Source organism: Talpa occidentalis, unplaced genomic scaffold (assembly GCF_014898055.3).
Source record: "Talpa occidentalis isolate TD23 unplaced genomic scaffold, MPIMG_talOcc4v2.1, whole genome shotgun sequence".
Taxonomy (NCBI): Eukaryota; Metazoa; Chordata; class Mammalia; order Eulipotyphla; family Talpidae; genus Talpa; species Talpa occidentalis.
This window is the reverse complement of record NW_026555331.1, coordinates 99,921,044-99,940,251: the sequence shown is the minus strand read 5'-3', so window position 1 is coordinate 99,940,251 and position 19,208 is coordinate 99,921,044. Positions and strand designations below refer to the sequence as shown.

The 19,208-nt window shown below is 44.4% G+C and overlaps 1 protein-coding gene across 7 annotated transcripts in view; it reads left to right on the top strand.

Moving 5' to 3' along the window:
* Nucleotides 1-19,208, top strand: part of CDCA7L (cell division cycle associated 7 like) — a 73,220-nt gene that overhangs the window by 31,387 nt on the left and 22,625 nt on the right. For 3 of the 7 annotated variants that reach the window (XM_054692422.1, XM_054692419.1, XM_054692421.1), the window contains 4 exons: nucleotides 9,556-9,696; nucleotides 14,356-14,487; nucleotides 17,500-17,868; nucleotides 19,033-19,104. In XM_054692422.1, coding sequence (XP_054548397.1) covers nucleotides 9,556-9,696; nucleotides 14,356-14,487; nucleotides 17,500-17,868; nucleotides 19,033-19,104 — 714 coding nt within the window. Of the gene's footprint in view, nucleotides 1-9,552; nucleotides 9,697-14,355; nucleotides 14,488-17,499; nucleotides 17,869-19,032; nucleotides 19,105-19,208 lie in introns of those variants that run through there. The other 4 variants (XM_037508935.2, XM_037508925.2, XM_054692420.1 and 1 more) reach the window with 2 other exon arrangements.

The window sequence follows — 19,208 nt, the reverse complement described above, 5'->3', positions numbered from 1 at the left end:
TGCACTGGGTACAGTCAGAAGCGCGGGAGGGTGAGAGAATCCACCAGAGCCAGAGCTGGGAGCAGAGCAGGCAGAAGGACCGAAGTACACTGCTGAGGGGAGCAGCGGGGCGGCAGGAGAGGTCCGCGCGCCATGTGGGACCCTCCTCCGGTGGCCGGGGAGCAGCCGGGGATCGAACCAGCGCCGCAGAGGCCGCGGGCAGCTTCGCAACCCAGCGCTCAACCGCTGCGCCACCGGGGAGGCCCGGCATAGTCACTTTAATATCATCTCTTGTGGTTTACCTTTTTACTCTTGGACCATCTGATTTATAGCATCAGGAGAGAAGCAAAGTAGACTGTTTGTTCCTCCTTGAATAGCCTGCTTACAGTACCATTTATTGATAACGCCATCCCTTTCCAATTGATTCATGGTGTTTCCTTACATCAAATTTAAATGTATTCTAGAATACATTTCTAAGCAATCTGTATTGTCCTACTGTTTCCACACCTTTTTGGTTTTCTTTTTTTTTTTGGACTAAGCCTTGATTCATACACAGTGTAATTTACCCTTCTTGGTGGTCAGTTTTAGTTCTGAAAAATGCCCCCGGTGGTGAAGTCACCACTACAGTCAGATTTATCACCCTCAGAAATTCTTACCTCTTTGTAGTCAATCCCTACTTCTAGCCCCAGGCAGCCACTGTTATCTGTCTGTAGTTTTTTGCCTTTGCTGAAATGTTATGTAAGTGGAACCAGACAGTTTGTAACAGCTTTCTTTACTTGGCATAATGCATTTGAGATTTGTTCTTGTTGTGCTTATCAGTAATTCATTCTTTGTTATTGTTGAGTAAATATGCAGTGGTATGAATGTACCATGATTTGTTTATCCATTCCCTAGTTGATTTGGAGTCTTTCTAGGTTTGGGACTAAAGCTGCTAATTACAAGTTTCATGTGAATGTAAATTTTCATTTCACTTGGGTAAACCCCTAGGAGTAAGATTGCTGGGTCTCGTGGTAAGCATATGTTTAACTTTGTGAGAAGCTGCCAAATTGTTTTCCAGTGGCCCAACCATTTTTGCATTTCCATCAAGTGTGTGAGTGCGCCAGTTGGGTCCCTGTCTGCACTTGGTATTGTCTCTTAAGCCATCCCGATAGTTATGTAATCTTTCTCATTGTAATTTTAATTTGCATTTTCCTAATGATCAGGAGACCAATATCTTTTCATATGTTTACCTGCCATTGTGTATCTTTGGTAAAGTATTTCCTCACATCCTTGGCCCAATTTTAATTGGTTTAGTTTTTTTTTTTTTTTTCTTACTGAGTTTGAGGCCTTAGTTCTTTATCAGATACATTACTTGAAGATATTGTCTACCAGTCTGTTGACTTTCCTTTTCATTCTCTTTGTTTTTTGAAGAACAGATGTTTCCCTCCCTCCTCAGCAGAAGTTCTTAATTTTGATTATCTAATTTATAAATTTAAATCTCTGTATTGTGATTTTGATATTGTTTGTGAGAATTTTTTGCCTAATTCCAAGTCACAGAGATCTTCCGTATTCCTCTAAAAGTTTTGTAATTTAAGTCTTTGATGCATTTCAACCTAGTTTTTGTGAATGGTCTATGGTATGTGTGTTTCTTATGGGCCAAACAGTTTAATCATAATCATAAGAGATGTAAGGAAATGATGGTGTTTATGGTAGAAAATAGTAAAAAAAAAAAAAAAAAATCTTTCTTTTTGGTGGGTTAAAGGAAAAGCTGAAGGAATGTTTTCCTCTATGTAAAAGGTCTCTTTCCAGAATCAAGATAGTATTCCCTGCTTGCAAATTCTGCCATCCCTGCTATCAGAATTGCTTTCAGAATACTTAAGGTAAAATTCCAAAGCATGCATGAATCTCTTGTGCTGATCTTTAGGGCTTAAAATGAAACATATTTCCCGGTGAAATACATACAAAATATTCTTGGAGAAACATTTCCTTGAGTTTTATCAAAATCAGCTCTTGACTCATTAGCCTTAAAGAGAATCTCAATTTCTGTTCCTTCAAAAACTAATAGATGATAAATGTGTTCTTCCTGGAGAGATGGTCATATTTTTTAATCCAACAAGAATGGATTTAGCTATCTTTGAAATTTAGGTTAAAAAATACTTAATTTTAAAATGTGAAAATTAAACTTAATGATACAATAACTTACTTTCAAAGGAAAATACTTGACTGAAAAGCAGCCAGCAGTTGGAGGCATCTTTTTGTGGTTTTTTAGTTTGTTAAATTTTAATGGAGGCTCTGACTGGCAGAGGTCAAGGTAATGTGGAGCCCTCCAAAGCAGTGCTTGCGTTACTCAAGTAATGCTGGAGAAGCAAGGGCTACTTGGCAGGTTTTGTGTTAGTAGTAAAGCTAGTTGGATAGAACAAAGCTGGATTCTACCCAGTGTGGTTCTGAGGAGCTCAGATACCAGGGCTCATGGCATGGTATATCAGTCACTAAAGCTAAATCCTCGACATAACATGTACAAGTATCTGGATGTATCTGGACCCCACCTTACATCACAGGGTTGGTGCCCAAATCACACACTCCTATAGCATGAGGATTGGGTGGAAGTCTAGGCTTGTTCTGTGGATTTTGAAAACACTTTTATTTAAGAAATATAATATTTTCCCACATTTAAAAGTTGTCTTTGATTTGTATTTTGTTGGATTTTTTAAAACTGGTAAGGAGCACATAATACTTAACATTTTTAAGTAGTGTTTAAATTGTTGCATATACAATCTCTGGAACATTTTCATTTTGTATAACTGAAACCTTGTACCCATTAAACAACTCCCTATTTCTTCCTCTGCCAGCTGAGCAACAACCTTTATACTTCCTGTGTCTGTGCATTTTGCAGCATGTATAAAGTACCTGGTATGAGTGGACTCATACAGTATTTTTCCTTTTGTGACTTATTTGACTTACCAAATGCCCTTCTGGTTCTCTGGTTCATTCAGTTTGGTGCATGTGACAAGATTTGCTTCTTTTTTAAGTGAATAATATTCCATTCTATGTATAAGGCATTTTGTTTATTTCCAAGTATCCATTGATAGACCCTTGGGTTGCTTCCACTTTGAGGCTATGTATGAAGAAGAATGCTGCTATGAATATGGGTAAGGCATTTTTAAAATTGCTTCTGAAACGGAGAAATTCATGGGTCTGAGAGTGCATCCTGGTTTCAGGCTAGCATTGATGCTTGATCTGCTGTCTGGTGGTGGCTCCTGTAACCATTTTTCCATGCGCCCATTGGTTGCTGGCACTGTCTGTAGGGCGCACAGGTGAATGGTGGCAGCCAGTGGCAGCTGCAGCACAGGCCCTGCATGATCTGCTGACAGCTGTAGTCAGGAGGCTGACTGAGCCCAGCAGATGATGGTCAGGAATAGCAGCAAAGGCAGCTGGATGATGGGACTTCACAGTGCCCAGTCCTGAGTCAGTCCCCAGGATTGGTAAGGCAGGTGCAAATGCTGCCTGCCATGACTTTGACCAGCAGGCATAGTCTCGTAACAGTGGGGCCTGAGGCAGGAGGCAGCCACACCCCCCTCGGCATGTGTCCCCCTCAGGCTGACTTGTAAGGTGCTCCTCCAGCAATTTCCCCACTTTTACCTTTTTGTCAGCATTCTGTGGGCCACTGCAACACCTGATTTTACTTAATTTTTTTAACACTTCATTTTCCAGTACTATTACTGCTGGACACTACGTAGGTATATTGGTGGTGGTATTTGTAATTCTGGCATTTAAAATTTCCCTGGTGTTGTGCAAGTACCCTGAGTTCTGCTGTACACCTACCCTGAACAAGTTTGAGATCCAGCCTGGGTATTTGGTCCTTACATTAGAAAGTGACAATTGGGATGTTTCTCCCCGTGACTTAGAGTTCTGGCTTCTTGGAGGCCCACTGCAGGATGGGGACAGCTGGAGTGGGGGAGGCTCCCTTTCTGGTCTTCTGTCTTCAGTTGAAAGTCAGCACTTCCCTGGTTGTCTTACCCTGAGCTGCTGCCGTCATTGCTCCCGGCCTCAAAACCTACTTGTGTTCCTAAGATGAGCTCTAAGGTAATTTGTGGGTCTTACAAGTGAAATTGGCAGTGTTTTTCTAAGAGGAGCTGTTGGTATGACTACTTCGATGACCATGTCCTAGTATTCTGGGTGAAAATCCTTCATTCTCGTATAGGAATGTTGCGGTGGCACCTTTGAACCCAGAGCGCCTTCCCTGGGAAGCTACACCTACAGCAAAGAAATGCTGATGACCGTGAGTCCAGGCCCTGTGTTAGGTGCCTGGGACTCCATCCAGGGGCTATGTCCTTATGGGGTGTGAATCATGATCCCCTGTGACCTGTGCTGCCCTTCACAGTTACCCCTGCAGGGGAGAGTGAACAAACGAACCACGTCCTTGAAAGTTAAGAATCAAGTAGATGTGTCTATGGATTACAAAAGCAAGTGTGAATAATACGTCTTCATTTTCAGAAGGGGAATTCTCTGGGTTTTTTTTTTGGGGGGGAGGGGAGGATCAGCTTTTGTCACATTTACTCTAACGTACGTTTCATTACTATCAACTTACCCCGCTGCTTGGAAATTTGTACTTTTTTTTCTTTTCAGTTTAAGGTTTATCTTTACGAGTACTATGTTTGCCATTGTAGTCAAATGGATAAGCTGTGGGAAATACAGTCTGTTGTGCTTTGTGGCTAGACTACGAATCTGCCCAGGGGATCGCTGCTGAACGGAACAGGGAATGATTGATGCTTAGGCTGTCATTGTTGAACTGCTGGTCAGGCTTTGGAAGGGTGTCCTATAAATCCTGTTTTATTGGGTTCTTGTCATACACAAATTTTCCCTTTATTTTATTTATTAAACAGTTTGTTACATGGAGGACTCTTGCATATTTTACAGAGATTTTTGCAAAACTTGGGAGCTTGTGACTGACTCTTCTCTTAATGCCTTTTGGAGTTTGGCAGCAAGAAACAGCCCTGCATGCTGCAAGGATGCATAGTGGTTTTCATTTTTGGAAAGTGTGTTCTTTCCTTTTGTTTCTAATCAGTAATTACAGCCCCCTAATGGCACCTCTGGAGCAGATGCAGAAGTCATAGATGAGGGAGGAGGAATTGGGTGGACATGCAGGCTTCACAGCACTGGCTGCTTTTGACAATAGCCCTGGGGCTAATGCAGTTGCCACTGGAAGCAATTGATTCCTGTCCCCAGCCTCCCCAGTCCCTGTATGTGCTTCCATTTAATCGTTACATTGGGGGCTGCTTCTCTTTTAACCTTTTTTGTTAAAACTTGCTTCTGGGCTAACAAGCTTTGTGAGTCATAGAATGATGTTACCAGCTCAGTGCCCCTTCATATTTGTCCTTTGGTATTTGTTTTGATGGCACAGACGCAAAAGAGGAGAAAACTCCTGATGGTTAATGTGAGTCAAGGTGTTAACAGGGCAGACCCAGCAAATCTGCCCACTCTAAATAGATTCTGCCATCCGCTACATCAACACAAAACATCTGAGTCTTTAATGAAAAGGAACTTTAATACAATTAGCAGACAATACAGGAAAGGCAAAGAATATAGTTTCTAAATGAAGCACCCAAAGTTACCCGTCCCCTCGTGGGTAAAAGTCCACCCAAGCAGGATTGGCCCAGAGCAAGGCCGAAAGCCTGCAACAAGTCCAAAGCACCTTCCAGTGGAGAACCACAGAAAAGGATCAGAAACAACCAGACAAGTCTGGAGGGAAAAGCGCAAAATCAAAATCAAGATAAAAGCTGCCATTGTCACCTCCCCATGGGTCTCTCACCCACATCTGTGTCACCCTGTCCACAACCAAAAGGCAAGCGCAGTTTCTTCATGTGTCTCTCTGCTCCATGTGCCTCCCCCAGGTCTCCTTCTGGCTCCATCCTGCTTCCTTCCTTCCTCAGTCTCCTCTGCAGCTGCTTCTCTCCCTGCTCAGCTCCACCCTCCCTTGGGTGGGGCAGGAAACCTGGAACCTCCCCCTTTCCTGGGGACCACCCTGTTACAAAAGCAGTGGCACCAAACTGGACTGATACTGCATTTCTCACCTCTGTGCACTCGATTTCAAAAGAGAGTGCCAGTTTTGCACATAAGAATGTCGTATTATAGCAATAACATTTATTAAAATCTTGACACTTGAGGTATCTCTTTAATACACTGCATGATGAAATGGGAAGGCACATGAAGCACTTTTGTATCCCCCAATACAAAGATTGGTTATCTCAAGGAAAGATACTGTATACAGTGGAGTTGTGTTCCAAAGATAGGATGATACTGCAATTTTCAAATTGACTATTGCTGGGGATAGTATTGCTGATGTAGGATTGAAACTATTGAGTGGGTAGATCAAGTGAATGTGTATATAAGAAATATTGGAGTTGGGGTTTTCCTTGTCGGGGGTACTGAAGGTACTAATGTGGGATTGAGGGAGGTGAGGAGGAATCCTCCATGGAGGGTTCAAATTTAAGGTGTTGCTCTGAACTTGGGATTCAGGATACTTAAAATATCCTCGCTCTGTTGGTCAGAGAGCCTAGAAGCAATGATACTTGACTGGCAAGCAGCACACAGAGCTCTCAGATCTTGCGCCTTCCTGGACCTGTTGGAGAAATGGCTGCTGCCAGTTCTGGAGCAGGTGAAGGACAAGATAGCTCGGTAGGCTGCTTGTGCCAGAAAGGTTGTTGAGCTAAAAGGGTCGTATCAAAAGGACACAGAAGCAGATTTAGAGGAACTTTCTTTGGCCAATAAATCTGGGACAATTAGAGCATCAGAAGGAATGACAGTAATGGTTTATGACTCATTGAATTAAAGAAAAAAAAACCCATGTATTTACATGAGGCAGTGGGGAGCAGGGACAGGGAGGGAATATTACATTACAGAATGCCAGCTAGTGTATGAAGTAGGAATAGAATTTGAAAATCATCATTGTAACCCCTAATGTGTTAATTGATCTGGGCAAACATTATCAAAGGATACTGAGATTATTGAGTGAAATGTTACCGTGGAGAAGGATATTCACAGTGTCAAATATCACCCCATTATTATTAAGTACCAAGGGTAATAGATATTTCTGATAGTTAGACATCTGGCATATCCTTGTTTACCAAACAGCATCACCACTACAAGAGAAAGCAATACTACCTACAAAGGAGTCTCGTCAGAAAGGAAGCAGACTTGATTTTGGCCAAGCCTCTAGTTTCAACTACCAAATTACAGGAAATCCAAAAGCATCTGCTAAACACCATCTTGGGGCTGCAAACTCTAAGTCAAATGACCCAGTTTTTTGAAAATAAGTTGCAGGGAAAATATCAGGAATTGAGATACAGAACTGAGAGACCTCTGTGTATGGGCCTTTATTAGGTCATGATGTAAACAGTTTAAAAATGTGAGGCAATAGAACTGTGAACACAGACTATATTTGCTTATAAAGTGTGAAATGGTGCTGTGTTTATAAGTAATTTAAAATAAATTTGGAAGGAGGGCAGGTGGGTAGGGGTACAGATGACACAAGAGTAACTATGCGCAGATGCTTGCTAAGGAGTCACTATATGTGTCCATTGTACTATTTCATCTATCTTTGAATATGTTCGGAAGTTCTTATATTTTAAAACACACTAGTACTTAATAGGAGATACTCTGACATTTTGTGTTTTTAATTTATATACAATGCTTTGCAAAGTATATGTTGCCTGTGTAGAATTGTTGCCAGAAATTGTGTATAAATTATGTCCATTGGAAACAATCCAATAAACTCAGTATGTGTGGCATTCTATAGACAGTTGTCTTGGGCTGTGTAAAAAAATGTCAGTGTTAAGAAAAGCAACAAAAATGTCATAAGAATCAAATACAATGTGTGATCCTTATTACCCTCCCCCAAATTATGAAAGACATTTTGTGGAAAGAGGCACGCTTTTTTTTTCAATTACCATTTTAAGAAAATTTTTAAAGATTTTTATTTATGCATACAAGAACTGGGGTGTAGACCAGAGTTGCAGGGAGGTGAAAGGATTCACTAGAGACAGTGTGGGAAACAGAACAGGCAGATCTACTGAAATAACACTGCTGAGGGGAGCAGCAGGCGAGACAGGAGAGGTCTGCTGCACCATGTGGGTTTAGCTCCTGGTTGGGGATCCAACTCAGGTCACAGGAGCTAGCAATAGCTTGATTGCACTGAGACTTTAACCCCTGCGCCCCCAGGGAGGCCCAGTGGCAGACATTTAAAGATGGTGTCAGTTTTATAGAATTGATTTTGTTATTTTAGGTATAATTATTTTTTTGATGTTCTGTAGGAAGATGTCCATATTCTTGGGAGAAAAATGCTGAAGTATTTTAGGATGCATTGGTATTATGTTTGCAAATTACTTGAAACATACATGGATTAGGTTGGCGCATACTAAATTGCTGGTTTTCTAGTCAGACAGTCAAATGTCAGCAGATGTATCTTGTTCAAACCAATATTTGTTAAGAGACAGCAAATGTGGTAACAGGTCATGGCTCCGGAGGAAGAATATATGGCTGTTTATACTACTCTTTCAGCTATCTATGTGCTTAAACTTTTTCAAAAAGAGGTGGGAACAAATTGGCTAGTCAGTATACAAAGTGGACTCAGCAGATAGTATTTGTAACTTCCATGTGTTGACAGTGTTCTCTCTAGGAATAATTGTCCAACAGCATTTTTTTTTTTTTTTTTTTTTTTTTTATAGAGGCATGCTTTATTTATTTGTTTTTGCTGGTTTGTTTGTTTGTTTTTTGTTTATACATGCACTGGGTACAGTCAGAAGTGTGGGAGGGTGAGAGAATTCACCAGAGCCAGAGTGGGGAGCAGAGCAGGCAGAAGGACTGAAGTACACTGCTGAGGGGAGCAGCGGGCGGCAGGAGAGGTCTGCGCACCTTGTGGGACCCTCGCCGGCGGCCGGGGAGCAGCAAGGGATCGAACCGGCGCCACAGAGGCCGCGGGCAGCTTCGCAACCCAGCGCTCAACCGCTGCGCCACCGGGGAGGCCCCTGTCCAACAGCATTTAAACTCCCTTGAAGTTAATTCCAAAATTACTTAAATTGACTCAGGTTATGAAAAAGAAAACTACTTATTTCCCTGTATGAATTTTCATATCTCTGAATCACTGACAAAACACAGAAACAGGAAAAAACTGTAGGTGGAAATTAAGAGGAGCTACGTAATACCTCATGGATTTTTTTTTAAAGACGTGGATAACATTGAAAGATAAATCCTCTGTAAGTGAAAAATAGAGAACTCATTGTTTTCTTGGAAACCAACATCTCTTTTCTTTCTTTTTGTCAAGAGATCAAAAATGTCTTACATCTAGCTACAGCGGTGACATTCGCTGGAAGATAGGCTACAAGCCTAGAATTTGAGAGAGAAAAGTCTTCTCCTCCCCGCCTGCCCATGTTGCTGTGAGGGATCAGCTGCAGCACATGTTACTCCGGGTCCCTGGGGTGTGCCGGGCAGCCTCGACCGATGGATGGAGTTTGAGATGGTCGTTCCTACTGCCCTGTAGAAAATTTTCCTCAGTGGTGAGAGCAATAGTTATATACTTCTTCTTTTCTGCATCCCAAGCAGATCCCCAAAGAAGTAGCTGACATCTTTAACGCCCCCAGTGATGATGAAGACTTCCTTGGTTTTCATGACGATGTTCCCATGGAAACCCTGTCATCAGAGGAGAGCTGTGATAGTTTCGACTCGCTGGAGCCCGGGAAACAGGTACCGCAGCTCTGGCTTCGAGGCAGGCTGTGTCTGGAAGCCGGAACCTTGGTTAGATATGCTTTCTTTTGGCTGTGCTTTGAGGTTGGTGATAGCAATTGTTGCATATTTTTGTTTTCTAAGTGTTTTAATACCTTCACAGTTCCAGACTCTGGTGCTGGAACTTGGCCTCACTTTTGCTGCTTAAATGCTTTCTATGTAATTGATTGTTTGTTTTTTTAAATAAAGGGGACTTCACGTGATTAAATCCATTTTCTTCCACCTTGGAGCTGCAGCCCTGTATTCAGAGCGCTGCCACGCTGCTGGCCGTGAGGGCGAGCCCCGCACAGGGAGAGCCCAGAGCATAGGCAGGAGCTTGTGGTTGCCCCGAGACAGCTGCGTGAGTGTGGCTCTGGGGGCACCTTGCTCTTGGAACTGCATTGTTCTTTCCTTAATGGCTTAGATCTGTGCAGACACAAGTTACCGTTCTCTGAGAGACTCCTGGAGATTGATATTGTGCCTCAGCAATAGAATGGCCAATCAACATAGCTAGTTTTCTGTGGCCTCATCATGACACTGAAAATTCTTCATTCTCCTTTGACCGTGGACTCTCTTAAAAGACTGTAAATCCCATCTTGCTTCGATTGTACAAGTATAAGGGAAGCAGTTATTTTTATATAGACATACGAAGGATCTGCTTACTCAGCTGACTTGTGTATAATCTGGGGGGATGTGCTGTTGAGGTCATTGGAGGCCTCCCCATCTCTGTGATCCTCCCCTGATGTCAGCAGAGCATCTGACCCCTATAGCCACTTCCACTCTCTGGTTTTTTCCTATTACATCTTTATTGTGTTGAAACACAACATTGTTTATTGTCACCTCATCTTTCTCCTGCCCCCCATGTAGGTGTTCTCCAAGTTTTGTCTCCGGACCTTTTTTTGCTTAGTGATCTCCATGATAGCTTGGCTTCAGCGGTTCACCTCCAGGTTTTTTTTTTTTTTAAAAAAAGGTTTATTTATGCATATAAGAGCTGGGGTACAGGCCAGAGATGTGGGGGATGGGGGGGTGAGAGGATTCACCAGAGACCGTGTGGGGAACAGAACAGGCAGACTGACTGAAATACACTGCTGAGGGGAGCAGCGGGCAAGACAGGAGAGGTCTGCTGCGCCATGTGGGTTGCTCCCTGGTCGGCCAGCATTGAGCTCCTGCTGCAGAGGCTGTGGATTGCTTCTAGTGTGGTGCTTAACCCCTTGCGCCACCAGGGAGGCGTCGCCTCCAGATTCTTGCAGCCTCAGATTTATTTCGCTAGGCCAGTTGGACCAGTCAAGGGTTGGACCAGTTCAAGGGTTATCTGAGACTGCCATCTCCCTTCCCCTGCTTGTCTCGCTGGCTTTCCCATTTTATCTCCTCCTTTCCTCTTCCTGCTCCTCTTCTCCCATCTCCCTGACTCTTCCAGGAGTTGATGAAACCTATGCCATGTTCCTCGCCTCCACCCCTCCCTCTCTCTTCACCCCTCTCGCAAGGTCCTCGTAGCCTTTATACGAATGTTCGTCCCTTTACTTCCCACTGTGGTCCCAGTCTGTCTAGCACCCCCTGCTCCCATTCCGCAGCTGCCTGTCCCCATTCCCAAGTGGCCAGGCAGTGATGCAGAGCAGAGCCTGTTGGGTCCACCGGGAAGGGCTTCTGAGCGTGGAGGACCTGTTAGGTGCCGTGCACAAGGCTGGCTTGTAGTTGACATAAGGAAATGAAGCAGCTGGTTTTGCTGCTGTAAGGACTGATTTTATCTTGCAGTTACTTCTCCCCCCAACCCCCCAGTCAGAGCCCAGCCAGTTAGCTGGCCCGTGACTACGTGCTTTTTGGACAAGTCGCTTGTATTTCACATCCCTCCCTGGGAAGCTGTAGGTGCTGTTGTCATTCCCCATTTGACAGGTGATGAACTGACGTTCAGGAGGTGACTTGTCCGAGGCCCACCTCTGAGAAGGCAGCCGAGGTGCTTCTCAGCCTCTGACCTCCCATCATCCTCCCTCCTGCCCACTGTGCTGCATTCGGCCAGGAACTGTGTTGGTCCCCGCGTCACGCACTGTTCTGCCCTCTGCTCTGGGGCAGGCTGCGCTCCTTGTCTGGGCGGCCTCTCGTCATTTTCCTACACTCTACCCCCCCTTCAGATCCACTGTGGACATTCCTTCTTCCATGAAGCCTTCATGGATTTCCTTTCTCCGGATGCTGTACTGCTTAGGTCTCCCTCGTAACACTGATCCTCACGGTGGTGACCTGCCAACCTGTCCAGCTTCCTCTCGTCATAAACCACTGGTGGAAGGGACCTCAAGCTCGAGAGGTGCTTTTCAGCTTCCCGTCTATGACTGCGCTCCTGCACTGTCCCTTTCCTCTCGCTTCAGACATTCAGCCACCAGCCCGCCCATCTTCACTTTCTAGTCAGTTTCTTCATGTCAGAATAAAAACGAAACCATTCTGGTAGCTCCCCTTCTCGAACCTCTTACATGCTCATGTTCTTGGTCATAGAGGTGACTACAGCCCATAGCACGCTGCCTGGATCGATTTGAAAGAATGACAGACAGATTCTGGGTGTCGTAACGAAGGCCATGTAAGCTGGGTGTTTGTTTCATACAGACCCATGTGTTAAAAACAAATTTTTATACTCTGGGGAATAAAGAGAAGGAAAACACTGCCCCAATTTAGTACTGTAGTTAAGTCATTTTTTTTTTTTTTGCCAGCAGAAGCAGTTCTTGTGATTGCTCCTGTGTTGCCCTGTGAGGCCAGCTCAGAGGATAGAGGGAGCCAGAAGGACGGGAAAGTTGAAGCTTGGTGCTCTAAGCCAGCTCTCTTGAGGCCTAGGCAGGGACTGTGGCGTATGATAAAACTCACACAGAGGTCCCATTGCCGTAAAACAGCCTGCGGGCAGCGCAGGGCGCCAGGTGTTTCCTGCTCTGCGCAGTGGCAGGTCAGCGGCGGGTTCCCTGTAGAGAGTGGCTCTTCCTGAGCGGTGCGCCCCGCCCTGCTGCTCCCCGCCCTCCCCCTGCGCGCTGGCGCCTCTCGGCCAGCTGGGAGAAGCTGCCTGAACTCGCACAGGGTATGTGCGGCAGTGCTGCCTTTGGTCTCCCTTAAACACAATTTAAGTTTCTTTAAAGAAAACTTCCCCTTTGTGTGTGCATTATTTTTTTTTTTTTCAAGCAGCTGCACCACAGCTATCAACAAAGGAACAAAGTAATTTAGCTCTGAGCACACTTACTCCACTTACCCATAATTCAGAGGAGACATTTTTAAGCTTAAGAAAATGCTGGATATAGGCGTTTCTTTCTCTTTCCCCCCTTGTAAGTTTTTCCGCTCATCTATTATATCTGTTTTTCTCCAGAGATTATCTGAGCTCTAAGAAGTGTATAATTAAAGTCAAGGAAAGGCAGGGGGAAATAAAGATTCTCCAACCAAATGTGATGCGATGAGGGGTCATTGCTGTATTGGGCGTGGGAGGAAGTGACGTCAAAGGCAATTGGGGACATGGACTCAGCCCCAGTTGCCCGCATGGAGGAGGCTGGGTGTGGGTCTCCTTTCTTTCGCCTCTTCCAGGCATGGAAAAAAGTCATAATTGGAAACTGTCATGAAGAGTCAGTCATGAGGGCCTCCCTGGTGGCCCAGCGGTTGAGCGCTGGGTTGCAAAGCTGCCCACAGCCTCTACAGCACTGGTTCGATCCCCGGCCACCCGGTGAGGGTCCCACATGGCACGCAGACCCCTCCTGCCGCCCGCTCCCTCAGCAGTGTACTTCGGTCCTTCTGCCTGCTCTGCTCCCCGCTCTGGTGAATTCTCCCACCCTCCCACGCTTCTGACTGTACCCAGTGCTTATATAAATAAACAAATAAATAAATAAAAATAAATCTTTAAAAAAAAAAAAAGTCATTCATGAAACATCTTTCCTTCTCTCTCGCTACCTGTCTGGCTGGCTTCTCACGTGCCAGAGAGGAGCTCCTGGGGGTCAGGATTCCAGTGGGCAGGGAGGGCAGAGTGGGAGGTTTCTCTCAGCCCCCTGCAGTGATGGGTCACGGGGCGACTCCAGTGTCTCCAGCAGCGGTCACGGAGGACTGTGGTGGTCTTAGCCCTTTTCCACAAAGACGTACCTTTTGCTAGAGGAAGGCACACTCGGGACTGAGACCTGGAGGAGACCGACTTGGGGTGGCTGTTAGAAGGGAAAGTCAGCATGTGGAGGATGCCACGTTTTCTACTCGCATCTTCCCATGTGTTTCCATTTTGTGTGAAAGCAGACGATGGCCAGCGCTGGCATGAGAAACTGAATTGCATCAGCACTTAGTGATGGAGGCTACAGTCATTCTGACATTTTTTTTAAATAATTTGATTTCTGGGTCCAAATTTCGCTTTAGAAAATGGGAATATATGTGCTGTTTAATGTAAAATACACAGCATGAAATGTACCCTTGTAGCCATTTTTAAATGCAGGCAAGTCCCTAGTTCCTGGCCAGCAGGACGCCAAGTGGCACTGAGTACATTCATGGTGGTTGCAGCCATCAGCAGGGCCCTCTTCCAGAACCCTGACATCACCTCGGACGGCAGCTCTGCCCCCATTAAACGATAACTCCCCACTAGCCCCTACCCCAACCCCTGGTAACCTCCAGTCTTTCTTTTTCTGTGACGTACATATGTTTTTAATTTAGCAGGATATGTGTTTCCACTCCAAATACTTCACAGAAGAACTGAGAAGAATCTTCATAGAGGACACTGACTCAGAGATGGAAGATTTTGAAGGGTTTACACAGAGTGATCTGACTGTCAACAGCAACCCAGAGGTAATGGTAATAATTATCAACATGAAGGAGTGTGGGTTGTAATATTTTTAGTCCTGTTTCTGATTTGTATCTTTACTTGTGACAAATCACTTCACAAATGAAAAGATTTTACTTTGTTTAAACCTTTGTCTTATAAACTAGTTCACAGAATATAAGAGTCATAGCTCTCAGGCGAATCCCTCACCTTCTAGTCTTTGGTTCTTTTAGAGAAAATCCAGGTTTCTCCCCTGGTGCCTTGGGAGCCTTGGGGGGGATGTGTTACAGGTGTACATTATTGTTCTTATCAAAGAGTATCAGATTTTCTTCAGCCACCATGTGAAAAGAGGAGGGCCTATTTGGAGTAGTATGGTTTTTAAAGTCATTTTCTTTCTTTTTTTAAGATTTGTTTGTTTAGCTTGCAAGAACGGGGGTCTAGGCCAAAGGTGTGTGGGTGAGAGGATTCACCAGAGACAGAGCGGGGAGCAGAACAGGTAGATCTATTGAAATACACTGCTGAGGGGAGCAGCGGACAAGACATGAGAGGTCTGCTGCGGCATGTGGGTCAGGTCCCTGGGTGAGGATCAGAGTCGTGCTGCAGCGGCTGGCGTTAGCTTGATAGTGCTGAGACTTAACCCCTGTGCTATGAGGGAGGCCCTTAAAGTCATTTTCTGTTGTGTGTGATGTCATAGTGTTAGGCGTGGAGTTTGACAAAAATTTCCCATGCATTTTTTTAATAGATTTTATTTTAGTCAATTAAAATTTTTGAATATTGGTTTATAACATCATATACCTTTTTTTCCCTGTGCATTCTTGATTTAGGTGCCGACATACTTAATGATACAGTGTTTTATCATTGTAAAGCATTTCCTGGATTCCTGAGGGGAATCCATTCTCAGCACAATGTCATGAAGAGATTTATTCATCTCTTCCTTTATTTCATGTATTAAGTCCACTTTATTTGCCAGTGAGTATTTGAATGCTGGGGTAACTTTAAAGACTAGCCCTTGGAATTTTTTTTTTTTTTTTTAAGTGTACAAGTGTATTATGGTGACTGAAAGATAGCATGCATTTATCCCAGATCAATATACCATTCCTTCTTTGGTATCAGAATAGAATTTCAGCCTCTTAACATTCTGAGAAGCTTCTAAGGAACCACTTCTGGCTTGGAACCTATGTAGAAGTATAAATAGCTGTAACTAGTAGGTTCATTTTGTCTCTCATCTTTTCCTGGGGGGGACTTCGGCCTGAAAACCCTAATGGTAGGCTGCCTTGGTTGATGATGCTTTTTTTTCCATGAATAGCAACACAGAGACCCCAGTGTCCTTTCACTTTCTTTACAGCAACTCTGTGTATGGCAGCTTGTGTGTTCTGGCCCGCACAGCTCTAGTTTCCTGCCAGCAAGATACTAAAATCCTTCCAAACCTTATTGGGTATTGTCTACTCTTTGTGACTTATTTTATATTTTTTAGTGTTGTCAGCATAGGAAAGTGAATTACCCCCAAACTCCTTTTTTCTCCCTCATAGTTTCTTTTTTCTTTTTTTTTTTAAAGATTTATTTATGCATACAAGAGCTGGGGCACAGGCCAGAGATGCGAGGGGTGAGAGGAGTCACCAGAGACCGTGTGGGGAACAGAACAGGCAGACTGACTGAAATACACTGCTGAGGGGAGCATGGGCGAGCCAGCAGAGGTCTGCTTCGCCATGTGTGTTGCTCCCTGGCCGGCCGGGTATCGAACTCGTGCTGCAGAGGCTTCAGATTGCTTCATAGTGCGGTGTTTAACCCACTGCGCCACCAGGGAGGCCCGTTCCCTATAGTTTCTAAATTTAGGGTGTGAACTGTAATGTTAATGCCGATAAAACTCATAGCTCATGGCAGTTTTACCTGAAAATTTTATTTAAAATTCAATGAGAAATCAGTGTTGCCTCCCTGCCCAACCTCTTGCCATCCTGATGAGGTCTGGTGAGCCTGTTTCTGACTGTGGGATCTCACCAAGCCTTGGTGTCTGGGGTGGTTCTGCCAGACGTGACATATCCCCAGTGATGGCCTTGGTCCTCGCGTTCAGCCCTGAGGGCCTGAGTCTCCCCTGGTATTTAGTTTGCCTTTTCTCTCCCCTAGTCCTTTGCAGTAAGCTGCTCTGCATGCTTTGTGAGGAGGCAGGTGGATGGTGACCAGCAAGTTCTCTAACAGTATCTGCCAACTACATGATTCTATAGCCCATTGTTTTTAATTTTGGAGTGACTACTAATAGGGGGGAAGTATAGCATATGTAAAAAAAAAAAAAGGGAGGTAAATCAATGCCAGAGAGTCCTGTTTCTCTCCTTGGCTTGATGTGCAATGATACATACACCAAAGTCAGGCAGTTTTCATTTTTTCCCTCTTATTTTCACCTTGAGGCCAGCTATATCTTGGAGGCTCCCTGAGGACGTGCAGTTGTCATAGCAGCCCTGGTGTCGGGAGCCCCTCACAGAGGTTCCTAGACTAACCTTTCTGGCTTGTGGGCAGGGAAAGACGTCTAGGTCGGCTTGATACTGAAACCTGTCTCTGCTGTTGCTTAGAGTCCCCTCACAGCTGAGATGTACCCACTGTCATCTTTGTTGTTAGTGTGTTCTTGTGGGTCTTTAAATAACACATTAATGCTGGAGACCTATACCAAGCAGAGTTGGAAAGTGAGGGGGGAGAATTTCTTCAGTGGCCTGAAGGGGTGCTCCACAATAACCTGCAGCTCTGCCTTGATGTCACCCCACAGCCCTGAAGATTTACAGAAAAGGGGTGGGGAGTTTCCCTCAGAGTAAGAACCCATCTCCTAGCAATGAGGTTCCCCCATGGACCCTGATGGCTGGTCATTCTGCTGCTTCTCTGGCTTCCAGAGGTGGAGTTAGCTCTGTCTCTCACTCATGAATCCTGTTCCTGCTCTCCGGAAGGGGAAGATTTTGACTGTTCCCTTCCCCCCAAAATAATGTCAGAGTGGTTTTAAACATGTCTTTGTGAAGGTCTGTCACATAAAATACTTCTGTTCTTTCTCGTTTTGTTAGCTTGCAGAGTCGGATTTGAGTGACAGCGACAAAGCATCTTTAGAGAGTGAGCAAGAGGACAGTGACAAAAAAAAGGCTACCCCTAGAAGAAGCAGATCTAGAAGAAGCAGTATTGGTCTTCGAGTGGCCTTCCAATTCCCCACCAAGAAACCGGCCAGAAAGTCAGATAAAGACAGTTCTGAGCCATTGTTTCCTAGCTCTTGCTTACAGGACAGTAAAAAAACAATTCTTGGAAGAAAGAACTGCAGACTGGGGAAGGAAAGGGAAGATTCTACCTCTGAATCTGAGGATGACTCCAGGGATGAGGGCCAGGAGAGCTCGGATGCCCTGCTGAAGAGGACCATGAACATCAAGGAGAACAAAGCCATGGTGAGGTCATGCAGGCAGACCCCAAGCAGCTAATCAGCTTTGTTTTGGGAATAGAAAAACTTCCTAGGATCCTTTGTAGCCCCTTGCACAGTGCCGTGCTCTCATGCCCGCTCACTGTTGAGTAGGTTAAGGTTTGCATACATAGCGGTCCTAGAATTCTGGACAGTGGCTGCCACTGTCTGGTCCCCAGCAGAAAGAAACATGATGTGAGCAGGATGTTGCAAAGTCCCCTGAGGTTTGCAGTGTATAGGTCAGGCGGGCAGTTTTCAGCCTGGAAACCGTTGTCCTGTGGTGACGGCTGTGGTTTCAAGGCAGCAGCCGAAAGAGGCCTAGGCATTAAAACAACTTGCACAGTTTCAAATCACATTAAGAATGTCTTCATTGTAGTAATGAATGGAACAAGCTGAAATCTTAAGTGGTCAGTAGGTTCTTTGCTTCATAATTGTGTGTGCGTATAATTATCTCAATGAATTTAGCATTTTGGTATATAAGTAACTTCTCTTTAATGTTTTCTTTCAATAAAAAGCACAATAAATAAGTTACTGAAGAACTTATTAAGCCTACACATCTGTGCTTAGCTCAGGGACGTTTAGCACTGTAGCTATCTGCATTTTAAAAATAACATTGTTCTTCATGGTTTTAATGACACCTATACATTTGTCTAAATAGGAAACTTTTAAAAATATAATGCTAGTTTTCCGGTGGGTATACAGCTGCATTACCTGGTACTCGTAGGTGTTACTTTATGAAAATATTCCCACATAATTATTACTGATAAGAAGTTAACCCAAAAAAAACCCTATCAGAATAGTTTAGTTGAACCTTTTATTTACCAAACATGATGGAACTTGATTGAGATAGGCAAAAATACATTCCAGGGCCACACTAATCATGAACCAGTCAGGACTTTGGTTGTCCCGGGAGGCATTTCAGTGTGTCATGTCTATATATATATATATATATATATATAAAAGACATGGGCACCAGTTTTATTCCTGTGGATAACAGCTTCTCACCTGTGGAGAAAAAGATGTCTTGAGGTTACAAGTATAAGCGTACATAAACTAGTGCAGTTAAGTTTCTACTAAAGTTGAAGACTTGTGCTGGGTGTTGGCTGAACTGCTGGTCTTTGGTTAAGCTCCTTTCTTTTGTTCCAAACTTCAGCTTGCTCAGCTATTGGCGGAATTGAACTCAATGCCAGATTTCTTCCCAGTCCGGACCCCGAGCTCAGCTTCTGTAAGTGGAACACCTTATGGTTGTTTATAGCACTACTGATATATAGTCATCAGTTGGCACTTGGCACTCGTTCCCGAAAGTACCCACTTTCCTATGTCTCGCTC